The sequence below is a fragment of the Haemaphysalis longicornis genome, unplaced genomic scaffold, assembly GCF_048455015.1.
Source record: "Haemaphysalis longicornis isolate Haplotype H1 unplaced genomic scaffold, Haemaphysalis longicornis Haplotype H1 scaffold_2, whole genome shotgun sequence".
NCBI classification, from domain to species: domain Eukaryota; kingdom Metazoa; phylum Arthropoda; class Arachnida; order Ixodida; family Ixodidae; genus Haemaphysalis; species Haemaphysalis longicornis.
Window position 1 is genome coordinate 186,327,762 of NW_027526295.1, and position 27,258 is coordinate 186,355,019.

A 27,258-nucleotide genomic window follows, 5' to 3' on the forward strand; every position below is an offset into this window, starting at 1 on the left:
TAGGGCAATGTGGTTCTATGAACGTTCTAGTAGGGTGCCTCGATTCACACGCGTCTCCGCCGTACGGCAGCGCTGGCATCGAGGCACCCGACTTGGAGCAGTGGAGTGCAGTAAATTTAAATTGACTTGAGCAATCCTCTGGCGTGCTATCTTGGGAGAAATGAGACTGGAGAGGAACAGCATGTGAGGTGAGAAAAAAGAGAAGGGAGGCATTAACTTGGCGGCAGGAGTGCCAGTCGACTATCATCTTTCATCGTCATTTGCATCGAAAGGGGCAGACACGGTGCCATTTTTATTCCTAGAACTTAAATTAATGTTAATCAAACTATAACTGTTGCTGTTGTGTCTCTCAACGAAGTTGGTGTAATGTCAGAATAGATACACCTGGACTACATTATTACTGAAGCACTTCGGGAGGTATAAATTGACTGTAAAGTTTAAAGTTGCCTTCACATAAAATATCACAGCCAGATTTTCGTTTTTTGATGAAAAAATGGACACCTAAAAAAAGATACAGCGCATAATTTGTTTTCGATGGTAACTGTTAAGTCTTCTACGCCATACGAAATTTATAAGGTTTAGTACATTTTATATAAGCTTAACTTTTTCTTTTGTGGCAGCTGTTCAGTCAAAACAATACTTTCTATTCTCTTCGAGAAGAAAAAGTTCAAGCAGTTCCACTCAACGTGAAAGCTGTCAAGTGCAGAGCAGTGATTCGCCAGAGGGGCGGTGGCACCATTCTCCGCTCTTAGCTGCCACCCCTCACGCTCTTCGCCCCACTGTCTCATTCCTCTCAATTGGCGAATTGAACAGAGGTCTGTTCAATGCAATTCAATTTTTCTACCTTCGCAGTGCTCACGCACCTTCTCCTGGGACAGTTGACAACGGTTTCTTTATCTTCTATTTCTTGTTCTGCCTAAAACAGCACAAGAGGGAGTCCTGTAATTTTTGTGCTTGCTTTCATCTCGCACGTGCTGGAGCCTTTCTGCGCCATTTTGAACGCTTTTTTTTTTCTTCTTCCGCGACCACATTTTTTTTTGCTTACTATCGCAAAAACCAACCCAACGAGTATGCCAAACTAAACGAACACAGGGACTGGCGGTTAAGCACATATATTTTGCCTCAAACGTACCTGCAGTTTTCTTTGTGCTAAATAGTGGCTACTGCAGTGCGAGTGGTTGCAGGACTTTCAAACGGTTCAATGGTATACGAGCGTGCGCGCACAGCCGAAATCTACACGCCGTACCTCAACCATGCACTTACTGAGCCTCCCTGATCGAAGCAACCTATCTGGTCGATGAAATTACTCGTTGTACTCGCAAGAAAGCAGCTTGTTAGCTGCCGTAACGTATCGTCATTCACTTTGCTGCATTGGCTGTTAATCGTACCTATTGCACGTTACAGGTCTGCAGCACATGCAAGCACCTTAGAGCAGCTTCAGGGCATTCCGAAACTGGAAGAGGCACTTGTTTTACAAGTTGTGTCGGCGATCCCGTTCGGCCTTGTAGGGCCTCTACATTTAGACGATTGTGAGGAGGGTGTACAATCTCCATAGATGTCCAGATCTGCGACTCCTGCTCTTGCCATCATTGATTTCCAAGCAGACTGCAAAGCAGGGAAACTAAAGTTAAGCCTTGGTGGACAACCCAGCTTTTCTTGCACAAGCTCGGAAAAAGCCCATTCATGGTGGCTGGCAGCTTTTGAATAGTCTGCTCTGTGTACTAGTATTATTAGGGGTTTTTTTCTTTTTTTTTTCAATCTCTGACCATCAAATCCTAACTCCGCTGGACTCTACCTACAGCTCCCTCCTCGCGCACTACACACACACCAGAAGAACATACCCTCCTCCACACCACAGTCTCTCCAACCACCAAGCTCACATATATCGGCGTCTACAAACAGAAACCTTCTACAACCACACTATCCTCTCCCACATATCTCCGTCCATTTTTCCACACAATGCGACACCCCTCTCACAACCTACCACCTTGTGTATTCATGTCCCCACCACCCCCACCCCATTCACTCCCCCTCCCTTGAGCAGTGGTAGTCTGCGCTGACCAGCTCGGCGCCAGAGCATCAAATCGCCCTGGTGCAACGAGCCCTGGATTCGGTGCAGGCTCACAGCCTCCTGGACGTAGGAGGCAGGCCACGTCCCTTTCCAGCTCCCTTGGCTGCTCAATAAAAAATGTTTTTTACCACCACCTTTCCAGGTAAAACCCGATTTTTACACCCCGAACATTTCAGGAGGATCGGGTTAAACCCAATCTCTCCCCGAATGGACCTTTTCAAAGTAGCTATCTGCACAACTGTGGGATGACGGTCCGCCGCTCTCAACTAGTACTTGCTGGAAGCAAGCCCGACAAACACAGCTTTTGAAGTCATTGAGTACTGGCATGACTCTACCGCTCGCTGCCCCAGACTGGCAAATGCTGCACATACATTGTTGTGCCAAGCTAACAGAAGCTGTGTGACGTCATGAGAACTTTCTCCCGGCTGAGGTATGTTCAACGATCGGACAGGTTTCGAACGGAGACTGACATGTTGCAATTGCAGATGATAATGTATGAAACAAGGATGTGTAAAAAATCGATGACCAGCTTGTTGCGAATTAAATGTTTCATTTGTTAGATGTTATCCATGCTCTTTACTGTGATCACCGATTCTTTTCCAAACAAACGCCAAATTTTGGAGAGTATTTGCTAGAAAAATCACCAGCTTGAAACAAACACCAATTTTAACGCATCAGAGTTAAAAGCTCGGGATACCTACTGGTAAAATAAACCGAGTGCACATTTGTAGATTTAACCTGAAACAACCCGAATTTCGGAATGCTTTAAAAATAAAAAACCTGATTTCTCCCCAATTGTCAGTTTGAAAAATAGCACCGGATGTTTAACCCTCCCCCCCCCCCCTGCCCCCAATTTAAAAAAACATAAAACTTGACAACGAACAACCCTAATAATTATCCGCCTTGCTTGCACACACCTGTGTCCCCATCTCACAGGCCTTTGGATGTGCATCCATTCCGCAAATACTTGCATCGCCCTGCTGTTCATAGGGAGGCTATGGACCAGGTGCATAGTTCTACGATGTGTAGCATAACCCTGTTAAGCCATAACCAGTGTGGATACAAATACTGTGCACACAATGGGATAATTGGCTGCAATGGAGGTGGAAATGCCAGCTTGCGGGTTCCTCCACACAACTACTTTATAGCCTTAAAGGGGCCATGCAGACAAAATACAACTTTTTATTTGAAAGATTTTGTGTTTTATAGTGCCCCCAGTGCTTTTCCGGAAGCAAACAATGCTTTATTCACCGAGAAATTAATCAATTTAAGTTAAAATCTTGTTTCTCCCACCAAATTGTGTTTTCATGATGTCTGCAATGACAGCACATGAACCGCCCTGCAGCCGATTGCAGAGCCTCGTTTACCGTTAGTCAACCTAGATGGCGCCACCATACTGCAAAGGGCCGTTTTTTGCCTTTGCTTTGTTTTTGACTGTATTTGTACCTAGCTTGTTTTTGCTAACACGGAAAATAATCATTTCGTGAAACATGGTGTTCGTTTGACAAATATGGTCACGTAAGACACCGTCACTTGCGTCAATCAGCCAGTGTCGCCCGAGACAACCCCGAAGCATTTCTATGTTTACGTGTACTTTCATAACTTCCACTGTCGGTCCCACCATTCTTACTGCTATAAAAACAATGTGCCCTTAATTTAAGCGCAAACAGCTCATTTGGCAACCTTGTAGGCCCTGCCCAATTTGCGTTTGCTTTTGGCGGCCTCAGCCAATCGCAGAGCAGGCACGACATAGGTTTTGTTGCGGGAAATGAGCTAAAGGGTAGCTTGGCCATTCCCTTTTCTCATAATTATTTAATTATAAGCTTATTTTAGCAAAGTTTACATTAAAAGTGGCGTCAGTAGGTATATAACGAGGCATTCTTTCGAATGAACCAAACTTGTGTTTTGTCTGCGTGGCCCCTTTAAACTGTGGCGGATGTATACCCCCCCCCCCCCCCCCCCCCGCATTTTGCGGAGAATGCAGCAGCAGTGTGGGCACCAACAGTTCAAAGGAGAACAATCTCCAGTCCTGACGTCGCGAGTTGCGCACCTCAAATCAAACGACCTGACAAAAAACTGGCATGCCTAAGCAAGGGCCCAGGGGTATCTGGCAGCATCTTACCCAAAAGGCCCCCTTTCAAAAATTGAAGTGCTGAATAACCAGATGCAACATCTTTTCTTTGCCAAGTTCTTCTTTTGCTTGCAAATTGCGATACATACTCCAACAGCTTACTGGAACTTGCAGAGTGCCTACGTTCAATTCTAGCATGTAGCATTGTAATCAAAAGCAATTTACATTAGGTGTTGCCTCTTTCAATAGAGCACTGTACGCATGCATCAGTCGTGTGTGCCTAGATTTTGAACACACAATATTGCTTGAACTTAAAATGCTCCTCGCTCGGCAACCAACACTGCCGACAAAAAAAAAAAACAATTTGGTATACATACTAAGCTATTTTCCCGCACTGAATTAAAAAACTTCAGCTAGGTTCTTTTCCAGTTGTGCCAAAAAATTCAACTACGTGTGTTGCACAATTGCCTAGTACTACACATCATAGCATACACACTTCTTTTTTCTTTCCTTCAAGAATCTCGCACTTCTAGAACTTTACATGGGAGCGTCACCTCAACAATGAAAACAACTGGGGAGAACACACGAGGCATGTGCATGCTAAAAAAACAGGTACAAAATGCAAGCCACATAAAAAACAATTCCTCACAAAAAAATGTAGAAAATAGCACAGAAAGTACTCGACGATGCCGTTTCAGGACAACAGAGAGCTTCGAGCATTCAGCTGTACACAGTTGGGAGAAGAAAAAGTGAGCTGCACTCATCGTTGCACACGTATTACTCTCCTCCTTACACAATCTCGAAAAACGGGAATAATAAAAGGTAATAAAAACGAGTTTACATTCAAGGCATGCAGCGCTTTGTAACTCAGCAGAGTAACATGTTCCCCTAGTTACTCCACTTTGACCCGACTTAACTTCTCACTGAAAAACGAATGCACCAAGGGTCAGGTTACTCAGTGAAAAACCACCATTATGGGGCACCAACAAACGTCTTCCGATTCCACGACTTCCCATGATCCCATAGCACAAAAGTGCGTTCAGCTCGGCGTTCAGCACAAAAGTGCGTTCAGAAGTGCGTTCAGCTCGGCACACATCCTCTTGATGCGATCCCTCCCTCCACATGCGAGGCAACGATGTCGAATAGACGCGTCTTTATTTTCTTTCGTCAGGGGTGCAGCGCTGAATCTTCCATCATCACGTGATACGCAATCGTATATTACATCGCCTTCCGGCCAACCGCAAAGCATCACATTCTTGAAATCTGCACACCATCGCAAATGGGTACAGCTCACTCGCGAGAAGAAGAGTCGAATTTTGCCGTGGAATAACGTCATGGCTGCTTCCTCCTCAAACAGCAACGACCACTGGTTGTTTGCACCAAGCGTTCTCTTTGAAGAGCGTGCGGCAATAGGTCGTCGTGGCATCGTCGGAAGGCGTGTAAACACTGGCAAAGTCCAGGAAAAAGGCCGCCTCTCCTGGGGCAGAGGAAGTGAGCGGCGGTAGACAAGGGAGCGGTGGTCGGTGTCATGAGTTGCGCAGCTGGATGAACAGAGTCTCCTTGGGGAAGAGGCCGGCATCGCGTAGTGTCACCGAGTGGTCCAGTTCGCTCAGGTTGCGCCGGGGAAAGTTGGTGACCAGTTCGTGAGTCTTCTCGCTGAATCCACTACACGATGCAAATGAGATCAGTGCCTGAAAGCGAGAGAGAGAGAGAGAGAAGGGAGTGAGCCAGGTGGCTGAGAAAATGAATATACGGCAATGAGAGGTGACATTTAAAGAAAAAGAATTTGAATGGCAGGGTTATTCAAATACAAATGCTCGTAAAAAGACTGGCTTCGAACATGAAATTAAATAGCTTTTTCTTTTTGCTGCATTTATCCTTTTGAAGGAGTGCAAGAATATAAAATTCCTTGAGCATGAATGATTAGCTTTAATCATCGAATTGAACATGAATATTCAACAGTATGAATACAGTGGAATCTCGGTCATACGAATCTCAAGGGGCGGCAAAAATATTCGTATCACCCGAAAATTCGTATCAGAAAACGAGAAAAAATGGAATAGTGCCGCGCATGTGACAGGCGGCGGCAACATGGCGTCGGCTGTTGCCGTGAAGAGGTGCAAGTAGCTTCAGCGACCGCTTATAACCTCTCGTTAAAACGCAGCTCAAGGTGTAAACAAAATTGCTCATGCGGGAAAGAGCTCACAAAGTGGGAGAAAACTGCTCTATAAAATATCATCCGCGCCAAATATGCGCCGCGGAGGTGGCACAGCCAGCTGCTGCGAGCGCTTCGAAATCGCCGCCTAAGGCACATGTCTCCCCATTGGCGCAAGTCATGATGCTCCTCCCACTGACGTTCGCGGCAACGTTGGCGGCAACCGAGGCTGAGCACGGCCGGGCTATAGCTATATAGGGCGGCGGCGCACGCTGTGTCGATACCAAAGCGCGCACGCCGCCAGCTCTAGCCCGGCCGTGGGCAGAGGCTGGCGCCGGGATGCCGTCCCAAATCGTCAACGCGGGCGTGAAAATAATACGCGCGCAACGCCGACGCGCACGAATCGCATGCGGTTCGGAAAATGACGCCCGACGCGCGCGGCAGTGGGAGGAGCCTGCCGACTTGCGCCAATGGTAAGGTGCACTCAACCATCCATGTCAATGATGCAATTCGCAGATCTAAATTTTGCCCTACTGAACATTTTTATGGCTCAACGCTCCGGACAGGCCGGTGGCCCCGCCGGAGACGTTTAGGCCTAACACCTCAGCAGATATTGAATGGGCGCTTTCACTATCGGCGCGGAGAATGTTTTATAGTACCGTTTTCACCTACATTATAAGCTCCTTTACCGCTCAAGCAACTTCGTGCGTGCCTTGAGCGATATTTTAGAGAGCGCTTGGAAGCGGTCGCTCGAGCTCCCGACACCACTTCGCGGCCGAAGCCGCCGCCATGTTGCCGCCGCCGGGCGCGGCGCGTGCAGGTGGTTGCGCGGCAGGGTGAGCGCGCCTGTGGCGTGCGCGGCGCGTTTTCGCGAACAGAAAACGCTCCATGCGGTTCACGCTCAATGCTTTTGTGCCCGCGCGCAACCAAGGCCGCACGGCCGCACCAACACTCCCGCCTCCCGAGTCCCGTCCACGCCGCAGTCGTCTGCTCGCAGCTCGCGTGTTCGTATCACCCGCACCGGAGTGGTAAATGCGTACGGATCATCCGAATTTTTTTACATTGCATTCAATGCATTTTCGCTGGGGAATTTTAAAAATTCGTATGACAACGAAATTCGTATCAACCGAATTCGTATCACCGAGATTCCACTGTACTTGATTTCTGACTGCAATACAAATACTGAAAATATTTCGTTATGTATGTTTGAAAATTTTGAATATTCTTGCACCCCTGCAGTTTGTCAAAACATTCAATGCTGCTCAAGGCGTTACTCTCAGGATGCAGAAAATGTGGAAGAAAAAAAAAAAAAAAAACACATGATTGCGTTTCACATTCGCCAATGTATGGTATTTTGCATGGGGCATTCATTTCGGGACGTCAAGTTTTGGGAATAAATAACAATTGATATGAGCTGGAATATTTAATAAACTCGTATACTATGCTAAACCAAATATTAGAAGGTTTGAAATTCAAGATTTTCAAATCAAATAAGAAATATTCAGTTAAAGGGACACTGAAATCAATACAGTTGAACCCCTTCATAAGAGAAATGTACCGGGGAGCAGTTTGTCTTATAAGGAGGAGACCATGTTTTCACTGACTCATCGAATCGACCCCTGATTCAATGTGGGCACTGTACAACTAAAACAAGCTCAGAAGAACGCTACAGCAGGTTGCAAAAGGTTTATTCTAATTTATGTTTTGCCCCCAGAATTTATGAAATAGCTCGGAATCCTTGTTTGCTTCATGGCTGTACTAACGCTGTTTGCGGAATCGTAAATGTTGCCTTCACAAGCCTGATGAATACCCAGAGCGCCCAGCTTCTTCCGCTGTGTCCCCTGGCTATTCATCACGCTTGCAGTACTCAACATCTGTGATGCTTCTTGATTGGGAGTCCTGCAATTGGGAGAGCGCACTGCGCACTCCCGGTATTCTTGGCTTGCACAGAAACCCACATGCACGGCCGTGCTCGTACGCATAGCGGTAAGCTTGAGCCACTTCTTTACATTGCATTTCCATTGGAAAGCTATGCACAACTCCCTCAGAACGCTTCACAGTTGAAAAGAAATTCATTTATCCTGGCTCATGATACAAACCCAGGACAGCCACCCCTCCAGTGCAGTCACTCTACCAACTAAGAGGGCTAGCAGTTCGTAGTGTCAGAGTGACTTATTCAACAACTTGAAGTAAGGGACACGTATTGCCATTATTCACCTTGATTGTAAACAAGAAGTACATCATTATTGACTTGTATATTTACAGTACTTGTACTGTTTTTTCCCATAAAAAAATGAAATGACACTGATGCATGCTTGATTACTTAGAACTAGACGCAGCCAATCAGAAGGAGGCACGCGCAGCCAACCTAACGGTGTGCAGGCAGTACTACCCACCTTCAGTTTCGATGTGCAGGGAAACGTCATGACTTTCCTCGATCCATCCGGGAATCGTATCATCAACTCTGATTTTTCATCTGGAATAACAAAACGACATACGGAAAGTTGAGGCTTAACTGCACGGAACAGAGTACGTGCCTCGTTAAGGACGTTCCCTGTTAGATGCGTGACTTATTGCAATCAGCCGCTTATCAATATATGGTTCAGTGTTTTTGGCAGCACAGGGCAGTTTGCTAGCTTATCATACCCCTTTGATGTTCTCACTGGATGCAAAAATGCTGCCACAAGCTTCGCCCGTCACTGGGACAAAGATTTGCCAGGTCCACTGGAGCAAATAGCTTTGCCACAGTATGAACTTTTGCACTGACACAATAGATAGATAGATGTAACTTTATTAGGAAAGGGGCTGGCTCAGAGGCCTAGAAGGATAATAAATAACTCACAATAATAACAAAAAAAAAAAAGGTGTTGTGGCTGCTAGTTCTCTTTCTCTGTTCAAATCTCACTTTTCTCTCCTCCTCCCCCCCACCCCCCTGCTTTTCAAAGGCATCTCCATTCCTTCACGCACACATCAAAGGATGGGCTGCCCATGTGCCAGATGAATGATGCCGCTCTCGACTGCAAAACACCACGTGGTCTCGTGGTTAGTCTCGTTTGTACAAATCACAAAAAGCAAGGTACGGCTGTCGGCTCCGCGTAGACGACTTGAAATGTAGTGAGATATTGCCAGCAGGATATGCCTTTCGGTGAAGTTTGGCACAGTGTGCACAACCATCACATCAATGGGAACTGCATAGGCTGCTAGGGAAACAGCAGGTGTACCAGAGCGCTGAACGAAACCAGGGCCCACTTGCTCGAAGCCAAATAAGACAGTCTTATTCGCAGTCTAATCTTATTGGCAGTCTTATTCGGGGTCTTATGTTCCCTAGGCTATACGACGCTTTCTGGAAACCTATAAGACAGCGAATAAGACTCTAAATAAGAACGCAATAAGACTGTGAATAAGCCTGCTCCGAGCAGTCTTATTCACAGTCTTATGCTGACGTGGTCGCGTTTCATCATACAGATCGACCTTCATACCGTGAAAAACGAGTGCAGTAGCCGTAGAAGTGGCGAACGATACCGAGCGGCGGCCGTTCGACCGTCTGCTTGGAACAAATAAATGCCTGTTCCGGGGAGATCGACGCCGTTGGAAACGCCGTCGGGAGAGAGGGTGGAAAGACTGACAACGCAGGCGCCGGAAGCCGCAAGGCCTACGTACTTTGATGTGGCCCCGATGGCTGCAGCCAACCACCCTTTTCAACTTTCGCTGTGCGCTATGGGCGTGTGCTTGTTTTTCCCGGATAGCGCGGCTATTTTTCTCCCTCACGTGAAACAAAGATGGACAGGAATGATAGCCTGCGGCCCGATATTAATCCCGAGCAGACATCGGGCGGGCAAGCGCGCGGTGTGAATGTGTGATCGTCTGCTATGCCAGCTGTCACCGCAGTAGCTACGAAAAGGCGGCACGGAAAGGACGGAACAAATGTATTGTTTTATAAAATCATGCCCATTAACTCAGGAACACCAAATAGGCATTCACAATAGAACTGCAATGTGACAACAAAATTACACACAACAGCGAAACGCTTGCAGCCTATAGTACCCCTGCCTGTGAGTGTCAAATAAAATCGCGTTTTCAACGAGAAGCTGCGCAGACTTCGTGTCTTTCCTTCCTTCTCTTCGAAAGTGGTGGTTACGAAGCTTGATGGTTTGGGTGGGATCCGGAGGCGCCATGTAAAAGCAGCACGCATGGTATTAACATTCGGCTATATTCTACTGCACGATTGTTTACAGCTGCAGCCCTCGCTAAGTGAGCTGCCGGCTAGGCCGCGGGTGATTGCGATCGTGTCGCCGTTCCACGCGGCGTGAGCCTCTGGAGTGCTCGTTGCATCCAAGTCTACGGTGATGAACCCGAAGCCAATTTGCAACTTTCCAATTCACGGTGATATCAAAAGCACGACTCGTGTTGCGACGTGAGACAACGTCGCTGCTTTTTGCGTCAGCCCAGTGGGTTTCTCGGGCCCACGCTTCGAGCAGACGATCTCTGTTTATGACTTCGTTTACGCGGCCGGGCGACCGAGGCCCGGCTGCGTGAGTTGGCCTACCAAGGATGGCAGATCATTGTAACGTATTTGTGACAAGGCCCAAATCCGCCGTCTGATCGTCAGCATTGCTTGAATAAATCCAATTATGGTTCAAAATAAACGCTTGCCCAACGCCGGTGACGGCAACAAGCAGTTTTGCAGCGTATTCCCCGCTTTTCCCTAGGGGCCTCTCTCGTGCTCATCTAGGTACTTGCTGTCCCTATAGTCTTCAATAAGACCGCTCTGTAGACTGGCCCGAGTGCTTTCGAGCAAGCGCACTAGTCCGAATCTTATTCGCGGTCTTATTGAAGTCCGCGAATAAGACTAGACTGTGAATAAGACTGCCAATAAGAACGTGTGTTCGTGCAAGCGGGCCCAGCTTTCCACACCTCTCCATGCACACGATCACGGCCCTCACCATCTTGATCCAATGTCGTGGCACCTTTCAGTGTCACAAGCCAGGGTGAGAGGACAAAAATGCGCGTTCTTTTGGTGGGTTCGTTTATACTAATCACCGCAACAAAATTTTTTGGGGGCGATTACTCGAAATAAAGCCTCACGGCGAGTTTGCCAAGTTAGAATTGATTTACAGTCGAATCCCGCTACAATTAAATTGACAGGACACGTGAAAAATTTCGACTGCTGCGCGACTCCCGCACCAAGCTGGGAGTCGCGCTGCGATGACATCCCAGCTGCAGCCACTTGATGTGTGTCTTAATAAGCTGTTTAAGGACCACATCAGGCGCCTGTATATGGAGTGGATGAGGTCCGGAGAGCGAGAAGTGCCTCGCCAGCTCTGCTCTGCTCATGGATCGCCGAGGCATGGGCCTGCATTCCCGAGGCGCTCGTTTGTTGTGTCTTCAAAAAGTGCTCCACCTCAAACCACAAACGCGCTTGATGGCACGGAGGATGAGGTGCTGTGGGAGGAGATTTCCGACAAGGGAGCTTCGGAAGAGAGTGCGTCAGACGAGGACGACGAATAATCAAGTGTGTAAATAAATGCATTTTTCTGTTTTCCTCGCACTGTATTCGCGTGAAAACGTTTTTTCTCGCATTTGCTATCCCCAAATTACACCTCGGACTACAGTTAAACCTCGTTATAACGAAATTGAAGGGGCGCCGCGATTTGCTCGTTATAGCCAATATTTCGTTATAGCCGTAGCCGACATTTACTGCAAATATTATGCATTGTAGTTACCTAAAACAAAAAGCGGGCGAAATAGCATCTTGCTGCACGGCGATAGTCAGTAAAATAAACACATTCCGGAGGTAAAAAGGAAAAGTCACGAACCTACTTTATTGCAGTTCAAAACTCGGATTTCAAACAGACTTGGCTACGAAGAAGTCCGTAAATGGACATTGATGAACCTTCCTGATGCGAGCGATTGCTCCCTCAGCTGCGGCCGCTACGTTCACGCCATCTTCGCCGCCCTCGTGCGTGCCGAAGTAGCGACGCAGCACGTCCACCGCATCTGCCTCCGACGCCGTCCTTAGCGCTTCTTTTCAAGCCATGTGCAACAGCGCTGACGATGGACTCTCGGTTGCTCACGATGCACGATGGTGGACAGCGTACTCGTCCACAAGTCAGTCTCTTTGCCACCTTGACGGGGTGCACCTTACCTTCCTTCGCGCCCTATGCGACGGCTTTTATCATAGCCGTTTTCTGTTCAAGCATGATAGTCTTTCGCTTTCGCTTCCCGCCTGTCGCACTCGCGTTGTTGTAATCACGCCGGCAGTACGATAAAAGATATGCCAAAACCCACGCACACACAACTACGCAGCGACGCCGGCGATACGAAAAGAGGGGGGGGGGAGGAGAGGAAGGCGACGCAACCGCGCGCGTCGTGTGCATTGGGGTTCTTCTCGGGCTCACCGCGGATAGTCCGCGGATTCCCCGAAGCCATAGGGATACGTGGGAAAATCGAACGTCGAACTGCTTCTCGGGGAGCCCGCGGTGAGTCCAACACTGTTAATCGAAGGGCCCCATTGTCTGCATGCCGTGCGCAGCGAGAGGAGGGTGGGGGCTTCGCGGGCGCAGCGTCCGCATGGCGCGCCAGCCAGCTTCGTGCGCGTGGCGGGAGTTTTGAACTGCTAATACAGTTGCCGCGTCACGCACTGTCTCAAATCCGCGTTGCGCACTGTTGTAAAATTAGCTCAAAATTTGATTTCTCAACGAAATTTGTTCGTTATATCCCGTAACGGGGAAATTTTACCTCGTTAAAACGAGGTTTTAAATACATTGGTTTCTATGGGGACTTTCAAGGGGAATTACGATTTGCTCGTTATATCCATTATTTCGTTATAGCCCGTCTCGTTATAACGAGGTTTAACTGTATATGCGGGTCCGAACTATACGCGGGTTTTTACGGTACATTCGTATGATTTCAAATGGATACGGATTGGCTGTAGCTCCAGCTTGGCGCACCGGGCCTGCGCCTCGTGTAAAGACGGCCAGCCACATCGTTATGCAAACAATGGCGTCCATCGATGAGTTTGTTTTTGTTTATGGGTGGTAGCGTGGGCACCTTGAATGCATAAGAAGTTACAGAAAGCTGGCGTTACGCTTATTTTATTTTAAAATAATTGTTCCAGCCCAGCCCCAATCAACGAAAATTTCGCTGAACAAGCGCAAGCCAGACAAATTGTCCGTTGTGGCGAGGTCATTGTTGCATTGACTTCTATGGCTAGCTGACGGGCAATTGAAAATATCTCGTTGAAGTGGAAATTTAGTTGAAGTGGACTTCGTTGTAGCGGGATTAGACTGTATCCTGATACTTGCACTACACAAACGCAGACACAAAAAGCGCTGGTACGAGCATATCTTTCTCTGGTCCTGTTAGCACTGCGTAGCACAAGTTTCCCAATGCTCGGACCACACAGTGTGAAGTCTCATTTGCTCCACAGCATCAGCGTGACCATTTTAGAATTTTTTTTCTTTTAGTTTGTGTTTTTTTTTAAATTAAAAGCTCCTACACGCGCATGGATGAGGCCGCGCTACTCGCCTGTCTCACTACCCAGGTACCGCTTCCACTCCTCGACATTGTTGCTGCTGCTGCTGCTGCCCCCGAAACCTTCATCCTCCTCCTTGGTGGGTCCGTCCCTCGCGGGCGACGAGTCCACCTGCATGCTGTTGTGGTTGGTCGTCGCATGCGCCGGCCCAACGAGCTCCGTGTCCGAGTCGAAGGTCTCTAGGTCGCTCTGGTCGTTGTCGTCAACGTCGGAGCCCGAGTCGTGGTTCCGGGAGGCGGTGGCGTTCTCGCGCAGCGACGCTGCAATGGCCGCCCGCATCTGCGACTCTTCATCCTCCTCCACTATGCTCTCCTGCGAGGAAGGGGAGTGGAAGCGGTGCACATTTCGTGAAAAACAGCCCCAGCAGACACGAGATCGTCTGACTCGTTCGTCTCTCTCTCTTTCAACACCTGTGCAGCGGCAAGTTAGACCACGTTCGAAGTCGACCAAGGAACAAGCAGGCTTCTGTTGCTGACCAAGCGTTACGCTCTTCCTGACAAGCCACAGCCTGTGTTCACTGGGACGTGTCTAGACTAAATGCACGACTGCCTATTCGTGTTATTAAATGCTATTCCTTAGCTTGGAGGAGCAGAGTGACACTCGTATTGACCAAGCCAAAAAAGAAGAGAAAAAAAGAACAGCCTGCAGGTACCTGACGGCAGAACGCGACAAAAATAAACAAGATAAGTCAGTCGAAACAACTATCAATTTTAGTCTAGTCCATTTCCCAGCTCCTTTTGCAGTGAAAAGGTGGCTGCAGTTATAGAAGGTGTATCTTGAAAACTACTCGTTACACGCGCACAAAACATGTTCAAAGCAAAGTGCAATTGTATCGTGCAAGTCAGTAGCCACTAGAACAGGGAAGAAAATGTACACAACAGATTAGTTTAATTAAGCTGGTTAAGAACGTCCACACATACATTTGAAGCGAAAGTTTAAAGAATCCTGGATTCCTCGAATGCTCTAACGTACTACCTGTGCCATCCCCAAAGGGCGTGGAAGGCGATGTTTGCTCCGCAATTTTGTTTTCTTTTTTTTTCTCGTGAAAAAGCCACTGACATTTCTAACTTGCATCGAGTTCTTAAACAGTGTCTGTGCCACCACGCAATTTTTTCCAGAGCACACGTGAAAAGAAAGCTACGTCAGACAGATTGCCCTATTCGCCTTGGCTGCCCACGGAGTTACTCAGCCTGTAAAGCAGCGCTCCCGCCGTTCGCCGAGTCTATGGAGCACCTTTTTCGTGACTGGCTTCACCCTCTTGGTCGGGGGATTGACAGCAGAGCCATCGGGCGTAGGATGCTCCGCCAGGAACTCAGTCACTGCGAGGAGAAAGTGGCGATGAAACACGGCCAGTTGCGACACACCCCAGCACCAGAGTAATAATATGCACTCAAGAGAAGCTGAAGGCAGTGAGGACTGCGATACTGTGGCGTACCCCAACTGAACTATGGGCAAGGCGTAAAAAAGAAAAGATGAGAAGAAAAAAAGGACCCTTGCACAGAACTCTGAAAAGACCGAGTTTCTGGCGGTTTTTATGAGCAAGAATCGCTCTCCCCGCATTTCTTTAAACACGCACGAAAGCCTGCTTGAAAGAGGAGTCTCCAGAAATGTTGTAGCAGCTTGCAACTAAGCAAGGCAAGTTTGCACCAAGGCAATCAAACCGTCTCTACTACAAACAGCAAGAAAGACAACTTAAAAGGGGAAGCGGCAGCTCAAACAAGAGAGGAAAGGAAGGGGGCTTCAATCACAACACCCACTGAGCATCAGCTTGCGCTAGGCATGCGGAGACGCGATGTCGCCCCATGCTTATTGAAATGCGCGAGCCAAGTGTTGTCATTCAAAGTTACCTGCATCACAAAACTTGACAGCATCCACTTGATTCCATGAAAGCACCTTTTCACCTAAAGACAGAGAGGGGGAAATTAGAGGGGGGCATCTTGGGTGTCAAAGCATAAAGCTTAATGTGAACATCATTGTGTATACTTATCAAAGAACACCACAGCATTCCTGAATTTCCAGTGTGTTTTAAACAAGCGATTTTTGTCGAGTATATTTTCTTTATCCCAAATGAAAGGGCATCACTTAAAACCCCTTAACTCTTTCGTTACCACGCCTATTCAAATCGATCACCGGTGGTCAATTATTTATAATGACTATTTCAACATGTTGTAGTCGTTTCTCATACACCTATTGCAGCCAGTGGTTAGTCTAGGCACTGCCCTTTTAGAATCAGTTTAAATTTTCCCGCTCCCGTAACATTGAGACTTTTGACGGCGTTTTTTGCAAGCTGAGGTGCGTGTGTTTTTTGAGGAAGGGGGCGTGGCTGCTGCACTTGAGAAAAAAGGATGCAGATCGTGGTTAGGCTGCATTACCACAGTATTTTTTTGTCAAAAGGCTCCTGGCAAGTCAAATACCAAATAATGAGGTCATCTTTGTAATCCGACGGCGTTGAGAGGTGATAATTACTTGAAAATGGCGCCAGCTATTCACTAATGATCTTTGGTTCGGACAAACGGCAGCTTTATTCTCCCAAAGCTTATTTCTGGTGGTCCCCTGCATGTCTAGCAAGTGTGCCTGCCTTTTTGAACCAGTTTCCAGCAGTTTCGGTTTCGTTTTTGCAGTGCGAAATTCATATTTGGCGCTACTACGCAGTTACCCAACTACAAGCTCATTTGCCATGGCGCCTCCGTTGCCCGCTACTGCTCCTCATAACATGCATGCCACTCCCGCTTCCACTTTATCTACGCCTTGCTTCTGCGATAAGAGCTTCCGCTGAAAGTCAAACGATAACACCAAGTTGTCGGGTATCAGTTCAGACGAGGAGACCGCTTCCAATTGGCCTTGAACACCGCCAGGTGTTCACTGGTCAGTTTCGGTTTCATACGAGGGTATTTTCGGAGGTCTAGTGCCGCTTTTTGCCTGTCTGTCTTTCTGTCTGTCTGTCTGTCAGAAAGACAGTAGTACTGTCTTTCTGACGAAGTCTCCAACAGCCTTGCATTTGTTTCTTTTCAAAATTGTTAGGTGGCGCTGCAATGTAGTAGGCTAGTAGTGCTGAACTCGCTTCACAGCCCGACGGCGGCTTGGTGAAAGCTTGCTGGGCATGATTCTAGCGCATCGCACCTTATTCCTGCAAGCAGGGTTACCATAGTGAGTCAGAACATGATAATAAACCGCAAATGAAAGTTCTGACTGATAAATGATCATCAGAACGTCAACAAGCATCCATCAAAGAGTTTGGTTCTCAACTCCAAGCGGATTTTTTCACATCGCTTGCTTGTCGTCAATATTGTGCCGGTCATAATCATTGACAAGGTGTTTTTACACCATGTGGAGGCTAATTTGGGCCTTTAATAATGCCAAACCACCAGATTTCTTCTAGAGAACCACCCAAAATAGCAAAATTTGAAATAGTGGTTGGGATTCACCACATGGCACGGGCACCACGCGGGCTAACATTTTCTTTTATATCTGACAAATTGTACTGCGCAACTCAATTTTTTTTCTAGGACAGGTTTTCGAAATGTCTACCTACAAAATGTGTATTCTAAATTTTTTCTACTACTAGTTGTTTATTATACACAACTTACTTTTTTCTTATTTTTTTCGACGCGTGGGCAAAAATTTCGAGCTCGATAATTTTTTTTCCCAGTCATTATTTAGGAAAACATTATATTAAAACTGGTGTCGTTGGAAAGCCCGTGGAATAATCTGCATTTTATGCCACTGCAATGTGTGCCTAATCAATATCTATAGCACAAAAAAAATGTTTTGTTAGACCCTTCAAAATTGGTCAATTTCCCGTGGTGACGAAAGAGCTAACCCGAAACGGCTTGGCTGATAGCGCCTTTGAACTTCTGAAGTTGAAATTTTTAGAGATCTACCAGCCCTATGTGTCCCTCGAAAAAGAATGCTGGCAACCTTGACAGTGAACTGTGCGGCAACGCACTTTTAACTGCACGCTAGGTTTAAGGAGACATTTAAAAACTTGTCCCAGGCTAAAACATCATTAATCTGAAAACTTTCCTATTCGTTCATGCGGTTTCTGAATCACGTGTTGCCATAGACGGAGTTTTTGGGACACGCAACGTACCTAGTGTCCCGTTTAGACACTACGTGTTGCCACTTTCCGGACTTCAGAAATGTTAGTGCAAAATTAAAATTATTTTCGCCTGTTTATTCAAAAATTCCTCGTGGTTACAACAGTATATAAAATGCTGGCTTTCATATGAGTTAGACGACGTGCACGCCACAAAAATCGGTTGTCTGTCCCTTCAAGGGCGTTAATGAAACTATTGTTGCCACCAACTTTGTGCAACAAAAAGTGATGTAATGACAGCTTGGTGTCCATCTAACAAGAAATGCGAGTCCTCTGATTCAGCGTCCCGTTCGAATATGTGCCCCCATAGATAAAAGGAGCTGGCTTTTCAGACAACCATGTCAAGCAATAAATGTGCTGTTCAACAACCAGGAACGCATCGACAGGGACTCAATAGCAAAACAGCATGTTTGTAAGGAGGAAGAGCGGTAAAGACAAAAGATGCACGCACCAAGGAGTGCTGGAATAGAAAACCGGTTAGCACTCGCATGATTGAAAAGATATCCATGCATGAAGCCAGATACACATGACTACAAATAAAAACACTTGGAAGAGTCGTATTAGGCAATTTTCACTGGTTTTTAAAGAACACAAACGTACATAAAGATACTAGGAGAGTGTCTCCCGCAAGCGTGTGCCATGTTTGCCACCCCACTAGCAAATTACCGGCCGGCACATTTGTGTGACAGGCTACATCACACTGGACCGCAAAGCATGGCGCCTAGCAATTACACACTGGCCTACAAGGCAACAGCATGCAAATTTAGATTTAGTTTTAAATTTGAGTGCCTTCAAGCACCAAAGATCCCTCAGAGCTCTTCCCACCATCAACGCCCATGATGGCCTCTAACACGCAAGGGCAAGATGCCAGTAAAAAGAAAAAGCGAAAGACACCTTACGTAACTGCTGCTTCTGGTCTTACACAGTCACCCCTCATGAAGGAGCCGAGTAGGCTACGAAGCGTTGGGACTGCTTTGAATTAACGCCCTTGGTTGGTGTATTTGCCTCTTCCTCAAGTTTAACCCAACCAGACAGAGGAGTTCTGTCAAATGTGTTCACATACTGCAGTTTGTGTCTTTGTAACTGTACAGCCCCTCACGGAGATCTCTATGACTGCCCAGCAGTTGCCTGCCTCTCTGCCAACTGCAAGTTGTGTAGCATACAATCGAATTCTGAAACGTCCTTTAGCAGGCTACTCGGCAGTTGGGAGAGGTGACGAAAAATAAAAATAAAAATACTGCTCACCAGTTCTGGGGTCCAGGATAGCCACGTAGGGGTAATCAACAACCTTGTAGAAGAGCACGTACCTCTGTCCCTCCTCACTGTCTTGGTAGACCTGCAACAATGACAGCAGCAGATGTAAAGCACTGATGACAAATCATCATTGTGTCCGGTTGTGTCCACAGCAGGACGAAGACCCCCCCCCTAAAAGATTTCCAGTCACATCTATCATCACCTCGCAGAGCCCATTCTTCGCCCCAAGTTTTCGTAGTTCACCCGTACACCCAGTCCTTGGTCTGCCCTCATTTCACTTGTGGTCCAGTGGCAGCCACTCTGTTAGCCCTTTCACTGTCACTGACATACCGGTATGCTCTCGCATTTCCCCTCCGCAGTTTCACTGACGTACCAATACTTCTCCATTGTGCGTTCAATTAGTCGCGCCATAGCGCAAAGTTGGCATGCCTGGATTGTTTGCGCCATCTGTCGAATCTTTCTAGTAGCGCATATTTTCACTCGCTAGCTCTCAACACCAGTATATTGAAGTGACCGTGCCCTTCGTTGCTGGGCGGAAGGGAGTCACCCCGAGCGCTGTATTCTGTCGAGATGAGAGACCATGCGGCATGCGTGCGATTATGGGTGCAAGGGTTGTTGTGCCACCCGCAACGGGTTTCTATGGGTTTTTTTAGTTATTATTCTGTTCCCGCATCTGCTGCGGTGTGTCAGGTTAGCCCAGCACGCCGTTGCCTCTCCATAAACCGAAACATGACTCAATTGGGGTTTTCGCTTGCACACCGCGCCCTCACTTGCCACTGTCAGCAGCAAACGAGGTTGTTGTATCAACGTTGTATCCACTTTTTATCTCTATCTGCCATCCTGATTTCCCAACGCATCATTTCTGTGCATTGTGCAGGCTTCTGAAAATGCTCCCTCCATGCGCAGTTATTTCGGATGGCTGACCGGGTGGGGCCTTCGACTGCGGACAGGAGCAATGGTTCTTCGGATTCCGATCTGATTACAAGCCAAGCTCGGATTCGCATTCTGAGAGTTTCTCATCCTAGGAAGGGGTGCAAGTTCCACAGCGTCAGATTCTGATGAAACGGTGGGGTTTTCGTCCCGTAATCGTGCACGGCAAACTGAAAATATCTGGAAGAAAGGCGATTTCTCACCCACGCTCTTTCCTTTCGGAGCGTTACGTTCCAGACACTACCATGGTCAAATAAATCACTATGCTCCTTCCCCGGTATTCCAAAAACCAAGCCGACACTGGGGGTGCGTCACGGCCAGAAACACCCAACAGTGAAAGGGTTAATAAGATGGCCCACTTGTTCTCCCTGGCACACTTCAATTTAGGATAGTGGAGTGTCCCTTGTGAGGAACCCACTGACGGGAGACGGTAGAGCAAGGTATAAGAGTGTAGGATGTGCTTCTGCCAATGCTCTCTTGCCCCCACCTGTGACAGGCAAGGACCTAGAGAGCCACCAACCCACACAACTGCAGAGGTTGGTTACCCCTACAGAAATCTAACACAGAAAAAAAAAAAAAAAAGAAGAAGAAAGCAGAGACGCTTCCTCCACCAGTGGCCCAGTACTACCTGCCAGAAGACAAAGTGTTCGGCCACGATGCTCTTGATGGTGGAGTGGCTCCAGACATCACGATTGAGCACCTGGCAGGCAAACTCCTGCACGTTCTGCACGTTCACCATGAGCCAGCGGTTCTTCGTCCGGCCAACCTCCCGCGCCTGCAGTGCCACAGAAGCTTTGCGGTACAGTACTCCTCCTCCTAAATGGCAACACCGGTTGCAATTTCAGTCAGCCCAGAAAGCCCAACCTCCAGTGATATACACAGCAGGCTTATCTATCACACACAGAGCAGCTCTACGGCACTGTAACTTGGGGACAAATGTGGAAACGTCAGTAGATGACTTCCAGCCGTTGCACCAGGACAGAAAACTTGCCAAGTTGGCAAGAAAACAGTGCCATAGCGGCAAGTTTATTTCGCTATGGATTCTTCAACTTTCTCCTCGATAACCTGCTCCGCGCAAGACCACTGATGCGAAACGCTTTAAAGGAACCACAAAGACAAAATACAAGCTTGGTTCATTCAAACGACTGCCACATAGGAATAACAATCGCGAGAGTTAAATGAAAATTTTGAAAACAAGAAATACATATGAAAAAAAAAAAAAAAAAAAAACGCAGCTCACAAGCTACCTTCTCTAACTGCCCCTGTGGCAACACAGACTAGTTTGAACAATTACCTGCCGCCAACAAGCTATGAATGAGTGATTGCAGTTATGCCGCCTCCGGTCCTGTTTGATCGATCAGGTTGCTTGAATGCTAGCATGGAGTTGACACATTGATTGCTCTGTTTACCTAAACTCCCCAATTCCATCACTGCTGGTGACATGTAGTGGGAATTTTAAAAGCATGTCAATATATGCCTTTTTTGGGCGTGCAAAAACAACCTTTTTAGGGAATGCAATGGAGTTCAGGGAGTTACCCGACTAGTTCTTTTTAAAATACAAGAAGGATGTATGTTCCCTTCATGGTGCCTTTAAGCGCATGCCTTAGGACTGGCATTGCCTCTCTTTCCCGCTACCGTTTCCTGCGGCAGAATTGCTCCGGTTGCAAGCCTTTTACCCCCATTTCCCTTTGCTTGTCTTTATCGTCTACCCTGAGCCAATCAACTCGGAGTTGGCGCTTTAAAACAGGCACAGACAAAACTCAGAGCACTGTCCCTGATGAGAGTGATCCAGACTCTTCCCAGGCCTGTTACCCCACCAGCATCCTCGACTCGACTTCCATCGGGCATGGCAATATCAATAGTAATAATAATAATACCCTAGAACAACAAAGCTCCTCCTGCACATTTCCACAGACCTATCAATCAAAAACCCAAGTTTGACCCCAGCTTTCTATCACCCATTCAAATCTCTCATTTCGGGCGTATTCATTCCTAAAACAGACGAAACGAGGCACGGAGTACGCCAGTTCAAAAAAAAGTCTTCAAGCTTTCTTTAAAGCATCACATCACTGCAAGCATTTTTTTTTTATCATACTCATAACCCAACAGATAAACTCACCGACTCAAAAGAACCCCTGTGCATAAGGTCCAGAGGAGGCCTGAACAGGTCTTCCAGAGTCTTTCTTTTCTTGTACGACGGGCTGTCTGTGTCACCGTGCAGCAATTTTTCTTCCTGTAATCCTGCAGGAACAAATGAAAACAAGGAACAAGTGTTGTTTTTTCATAATTGCAACAGCTACCAACGTGAAGCTACCACAGTTACATGCCATGCGCTGTCCTATCCAATAACTCCCTGTAAAAGATACAGCGTAGACTGTTTATGATGTAACCACTTATAGTGCAGGACCGGAAATAAAGCGGGTTTTTGTGACCACCGGTTTGCCTTCCATAGAACTCAATGCATATGCATACCGCTCAAAACGCGGTTGCCTAAGTGCGGTTTTTTGGTGGGTCCGTTGATCGACTGGCGCAGCTGAAGCATCGTTTTAGGGTCGAGATGATGATGATGAATAAACTTTATTTGAGTCAAGGTGCTGATGTCAGGGCACTCGCCCGGTGAGAGGCTTCCTTAGTCCGGGATGCCTTGGACTATGCGGGCCATCCGTGCACTCTCCACCAATCGTCGCTGGTGCGAGAGGTCGAGGGAAAAAAGAAGAAAAGAAACGGAATCAGCCATCTGACAGCGCACACTCCCAGCTCTCCCTTTAACCTCGACATAGAAAAAGAAAGGTGCCCTTTCATTCGTGTGTTCCGTTTGCACTTACGTGATAACCATAACTGCCCTTGCTTGACGCACCTCAGAAGATAGCGAGCGGAGCCGCCCTTTCACTCTTCAAAAACATTGGAGATAGCGAGCTGCACTACTGGAGGTTGCTGATAAACAACTGCCTTCGGCATCGTGAATGCAAGGAGGGGTGAAAAAAATATATATATAAAAAAATCCCGCTTGCGCTTTGTGAGACTGTGCAGCAACTTGTAAGACCCTACAGCAGTGGCTGATATGGAAAAAATAAAAATAAAATGAAGACTGCTCTTCTGTTTTTAAGAGGCCTTCGTTTGAGTGATGATAAACAAAGTGTGATGTGGTTGGATTCGCGCATGTTCTGTTTGTAGTGCGGTACCGCTTATGGTGCGGATTTTCGCAGCTTCCACGACATACGTTATAAGCAGTCTACACTGTACTTCACTTCAAGTATGTGACCATGCAGGAAGGCGACCTCCACAAAGGATGACATGGGGCTGGATGTAGTACCTATGCAAAGGAAAGTTCTGTGACAACTTTTAACTAAAAAACATCAGTGTTGCTTGTGATCAGAACACTCCAATGCCACACACCCCAAGAAGGATGGGCCAAGAGGCTAAATGCAGGTCGCAATCAAGTTCTGCAAAAGCGTCTTATTCAAATGCACGTCTCACTACCAAAAATGGACACCGGGCAAGTCCCAGCACTTTATGGAAATCGGGAATATTCCACAAGCATAATGTTCTGGAGTTTGAAAAACCGGTCAGCCACTAATAGTGGTTGGCATGCTTCCACCAAACAGTTCTTGCAGTTAGTTAACCGTTCTCATAAGCAAACTCAGCAGCCAAAGCATCAAAAACGCTTGGCCACAAGAAGTCCCTCCCAAAAGTCAGCTGAACCTTTTTTGTGTGTTGGCTGGTTGATACCCACTGCATTTGTGCCTGCGTGATTTGTGAAAAATAGCCTCGAACGAAGCAATTTGCATAAACGTGCCCCAACATGGCACCACCCTTCAATATATACCAATAGATGACAAACGATCGTTGGCTTTTCCACAGGTTACCACATGCACTGAGCAGGGAAAGAAGAAAAATTTTATCAGGCACTTACTTGCTTCGGCTTGGAAGTCCCGAAAGCGGTCGAAAACGCTATATGTTGGCCGTCTTGGAGCATGATACCCTACACAAAACATGACACATAATTATGAAGAGCTGGTAGATGCAAGTAGTAAAAAAGTCGCTTTCTGTTTCAGCCCTTTTTCTTAACTAGACATAATGCATTGACAGCATTATCCCAGAAGCCAAGAATCAGTTGGTGCATTATGAATGAAAAAAATAGACCGTGACTTAGACGACGACGACAAAGCTTGTCCCGTCGTCCTTCTTTACTGCCGTTGTCTAAGTCGCGCTCTATTTTTTTCAACCAAGAATCAGGGCTAAGTGCATAGTAGGTGACATCCAAACACTCAGACTTGCTATATGATAAGAACTAGCAGCAACAAAGTTTTTAAATGTTAATTCCGAGATCGTGGCAATTCATTAAAATAAAATCATGCACCCCTCCGTCAAATGAAGACGATGGTTGAACGCGAAGCTTTCTCATGATGGATTCTTTGGTTGTCGTCTAAGTTTTCCAAACAGCTTCAACCATGTCAAAATGAAGCAACTGGATGGATGCCGGCTTCATAACGCGAGGTAATTCTGGCCACGGAAAGCGTTTTTCCCTTTAACTTCAGCGTTTTTGCGTTACAGACGCCATGAGTGAGAACACTACAGCTTCCCATTAAGAAACCTCCTTTTCAAGCCTTACCTATTTCTTCTCGCATGCACTAAAAGTGTTTCTGAACAACAGTTTCCTTATTTACATTAAAAAGCCCTTCAAATTATCTGAGATACTCCATTGGAAGAAGGCACTACATATGCAAGGTTACCAAAAAAAAACAGCTATTTAAAACGTTATCTGAAATCTTTTTTTTTTTTTCATCTTATTCAATAGACGACAAAGAATGACTCAGGGAAACTTCAGACCTTTGGTGGTGTTAAAATTGTAAAAGCACACTGCATTAGCCTAGAAAATTTTGAGCACAACTTGCTAGCATATTATACGTTGCCGTTCTCACAAACATAGCAGAAAAAATAAAGAACAATTTAGAGAAATTGCGATGCTTCGGTTGGATTTTATCTGACCAGAAAAGGTTTGACACAATTTTTGGCATACATCTCTTTCTTTTCTCCTTCAACTTTCTTTTTTCCAGCACACAAGTTGACGTGTTGAACAGTCGAAGTAGGGCCTGATATCACGAGCTTCAAAACAGTGTACCCACCAGTTGAGAAAGCACCAGTTCAGCATATACATACAGACATATCTGATTTGCTGATGCCATGGATGTTTTATTATTAAGTTGCCCTGTTACATGGAGCAAATGCCTCAGACACCCAAACATGCTTACCATAGGGGAAGGGATTCTCAACCAAAACTTCCCTCACAGGGGGAATGGGAGGTCTGACATCGTCCCTAGGAGAAGAAAAAAACAAGCAACCGGCAAGATTAGTGAAAGGCTAGCTCTGACTTGTACAAATGCAAAACATGCTCCACTTAAACATTCCAGTTCTTAAACAAATGCATGCACAATCACTCAACGCAAACCTCCACAACACAGCAATTGAATCCAGGTGAAATCTTTTTAAACAAGAGCAGCAATGAATATTCCTTTCTACAGCAGGGCGAAATGCCTCCAAAGGGCACAGCGATAACCATGTAGCTACGCCAAGTGTACTTGTACATGCTCCACTAAAACACCACCAAAGGGGACAGCGATAATTACGTAGCTACGCCAAGTGTACTTGTACATGCTCCACTAAAACATTCTTGTTGTCAAACAAATGCATGCTCAATCACTCAACGCAAACCTTCACAACATAGCAATTGAATCCAGGCGGAATCTTTTTAAACTAGAGCCCGTTACGTTCCCCCACCCCGCTTCCCAAAGAGCAATCAATATTCCCTTCTACAGCAGGGCGAAATGCCACCAAAGGGGACAGCGATAACCACGTAGCTACACCAATGACAAGGCTGCCATGGAATCAAAAAACACACACGATGCATCATGAAGAGGCACACACAGAATGTGCAGTACGTTTCCAGAACCTTCCAGTACTGTCAAATGCTGTAAGTACTAATACGTTTTCATCATTCGCAACCTACCAAGAGAGCTGACGTTTCCTGAGCCCCCGTAAGAAGGTGGCAGTTTTGCGAGTGTCGTGAGAACGATATTATCGAGGGGAAGTCAACCAGTAACAGTGTGTCAAGGAACACAAAACGCTGTCGCTTACTCTGATATGGCTACGGGACCTGGAGGCATGTCCGAACTCGACGCCAGAGCGGGTTCGCTAGCGTGCGAATTCGAGGGTTGTGTCCAGTCCGAGTCGACGTGCATGTTGATGGCCATTTCCAAGTTGCCGTTGCAGGCCTCGAGCATCTGCTTGGCCACATTTTCGTCCGCCCCTGCATGCGACAAAATCGTAACGATATAATGACTAGGTGCGGCAAATCGGCTGGCGGCTATGAGCAATCGCACTGTTGTCTTGCGTTTCCCGTGTCCCGTCTTTTAGCGCATTTAACCCGTTTTGCATAAGCAGCTTTATTTTCTTTTCTTTTCGCACGGATGCTACGAAACATGTCGGCCAGTAGCACAAACCGATCGCATGGAATGGAACAAGCTAAAGCTTTCAGAACTCCCGGTTAATACACAATTTACCGCCGACCTCGCACGTTTCGACACATTTCCGAGAGCTGTTCACATCGACTGAAATTGCGAAGAAAACACGAGACAGATTAGAGCACAGGCCGAGAACTTCTAAATACACGTCGTCCGATCTCGAATAGGCAATATCGAGACACGGGGGCGAATAAAATTCCGCACAACAGCTGGCCCGTACTCGTCCACAGCGCTGGGGTAAATGTCACGGGACAAAGCAGCCGAAAAGCAACGACCCGCGAATACCTCGCCCGCTTCAAAAGAAATTTTTCGTGACAGATAGAAGCACACGCGGTAATGTCACTATAAAATATCAACGACTCAAATAGAAAGACGCAGTACCTGTGACAGCGCAGAAGTTTTCTATGAGAGGGCCGATGTTTGAACTGGCAGACGAAGACGCCATTTTCTACGAGTGTGCGGATGTGCTGCTCATCGCGAGGATTGCCAACGTGAAAGAAGAAGGCTAGCGGCCAAATTGCAGCCTTCGAATAAAATTTCCGAAATAAATAAAAGATCAATATCAAAATCAGTATTTTATTTCCTAGTGGGGTAAAACATTCGCAGACGAGCCAGCTGCGTACTGG

The 27,258-nt window shown here is 46.8% G+C and overlaps 1 protein-coding gene across 1 annotated transcript; it reads right to left on the minus strand.

Annotated features, from left to right (window-relative positions):
• Positions 1 to 4,245: 4,245 nt before the first annotated feature.
• On the minus strand, positions 4,246 to 27,242 carry LOC144169639 (UBX domain-containing protein 7). The gene is made up of 12 exons (XM_077698906.1): positions 27,014 to 27,242; positions 26,247 to 26,418; positions 25,364 to 25,428; positions 24,025 to 24,093; positions 22,231 to 22,352; positions 20,740 to 20,886; positions 19,173 to 19,263; positions 15,679 to 15,732; positions 15,065 to 15,150; positions 13,825 to 14,143; positions 8,694 to 8,773; positions 4,246 to 5,833 (listed from the first exon to the last, which is right to left on the minus strand). The coding sequence occupies exons 1-12, from the start codon at positions 27,075 to 27,077 to the stop codon at positions 5,669 to 5,671; spliced, it is 1,434 nt and encodes a 477-aa protein (XP_077555032.1). The 5' UTR covers positions 27,078 to 27,242; the 3' UTR covers positions 4,246 to 5,668.
• Positions 27,243 to 27,258: the final 16 nt, after the last annotated feature.

Bases quoted from the DNA above. Each gene is read 5' to 3' on its own strand.
- LOC144169639 (XM_077698906.1), bottom strand. From the start codon at position 27,077: ATGGCGTCTTCGTCTGCCAGTTCAAACATCGGCCCTCTCATAGAAAAC. The intron at 20,887-22,230 runs GTGAGTTTATCT...GTGGCACTGCAG, and splicing joins ACAGGGGTTCTTTTGAGTCG to GCGCGGGAGGTTGGCCGGAC. The intron at 14,144-15,064 runs GTGCTCCATAGA...CCTTCCTCGCAG, and splicing joins TGAAGCCAGTCACGAAAAAG to GAGAGCATAGTGGAGGAGGA.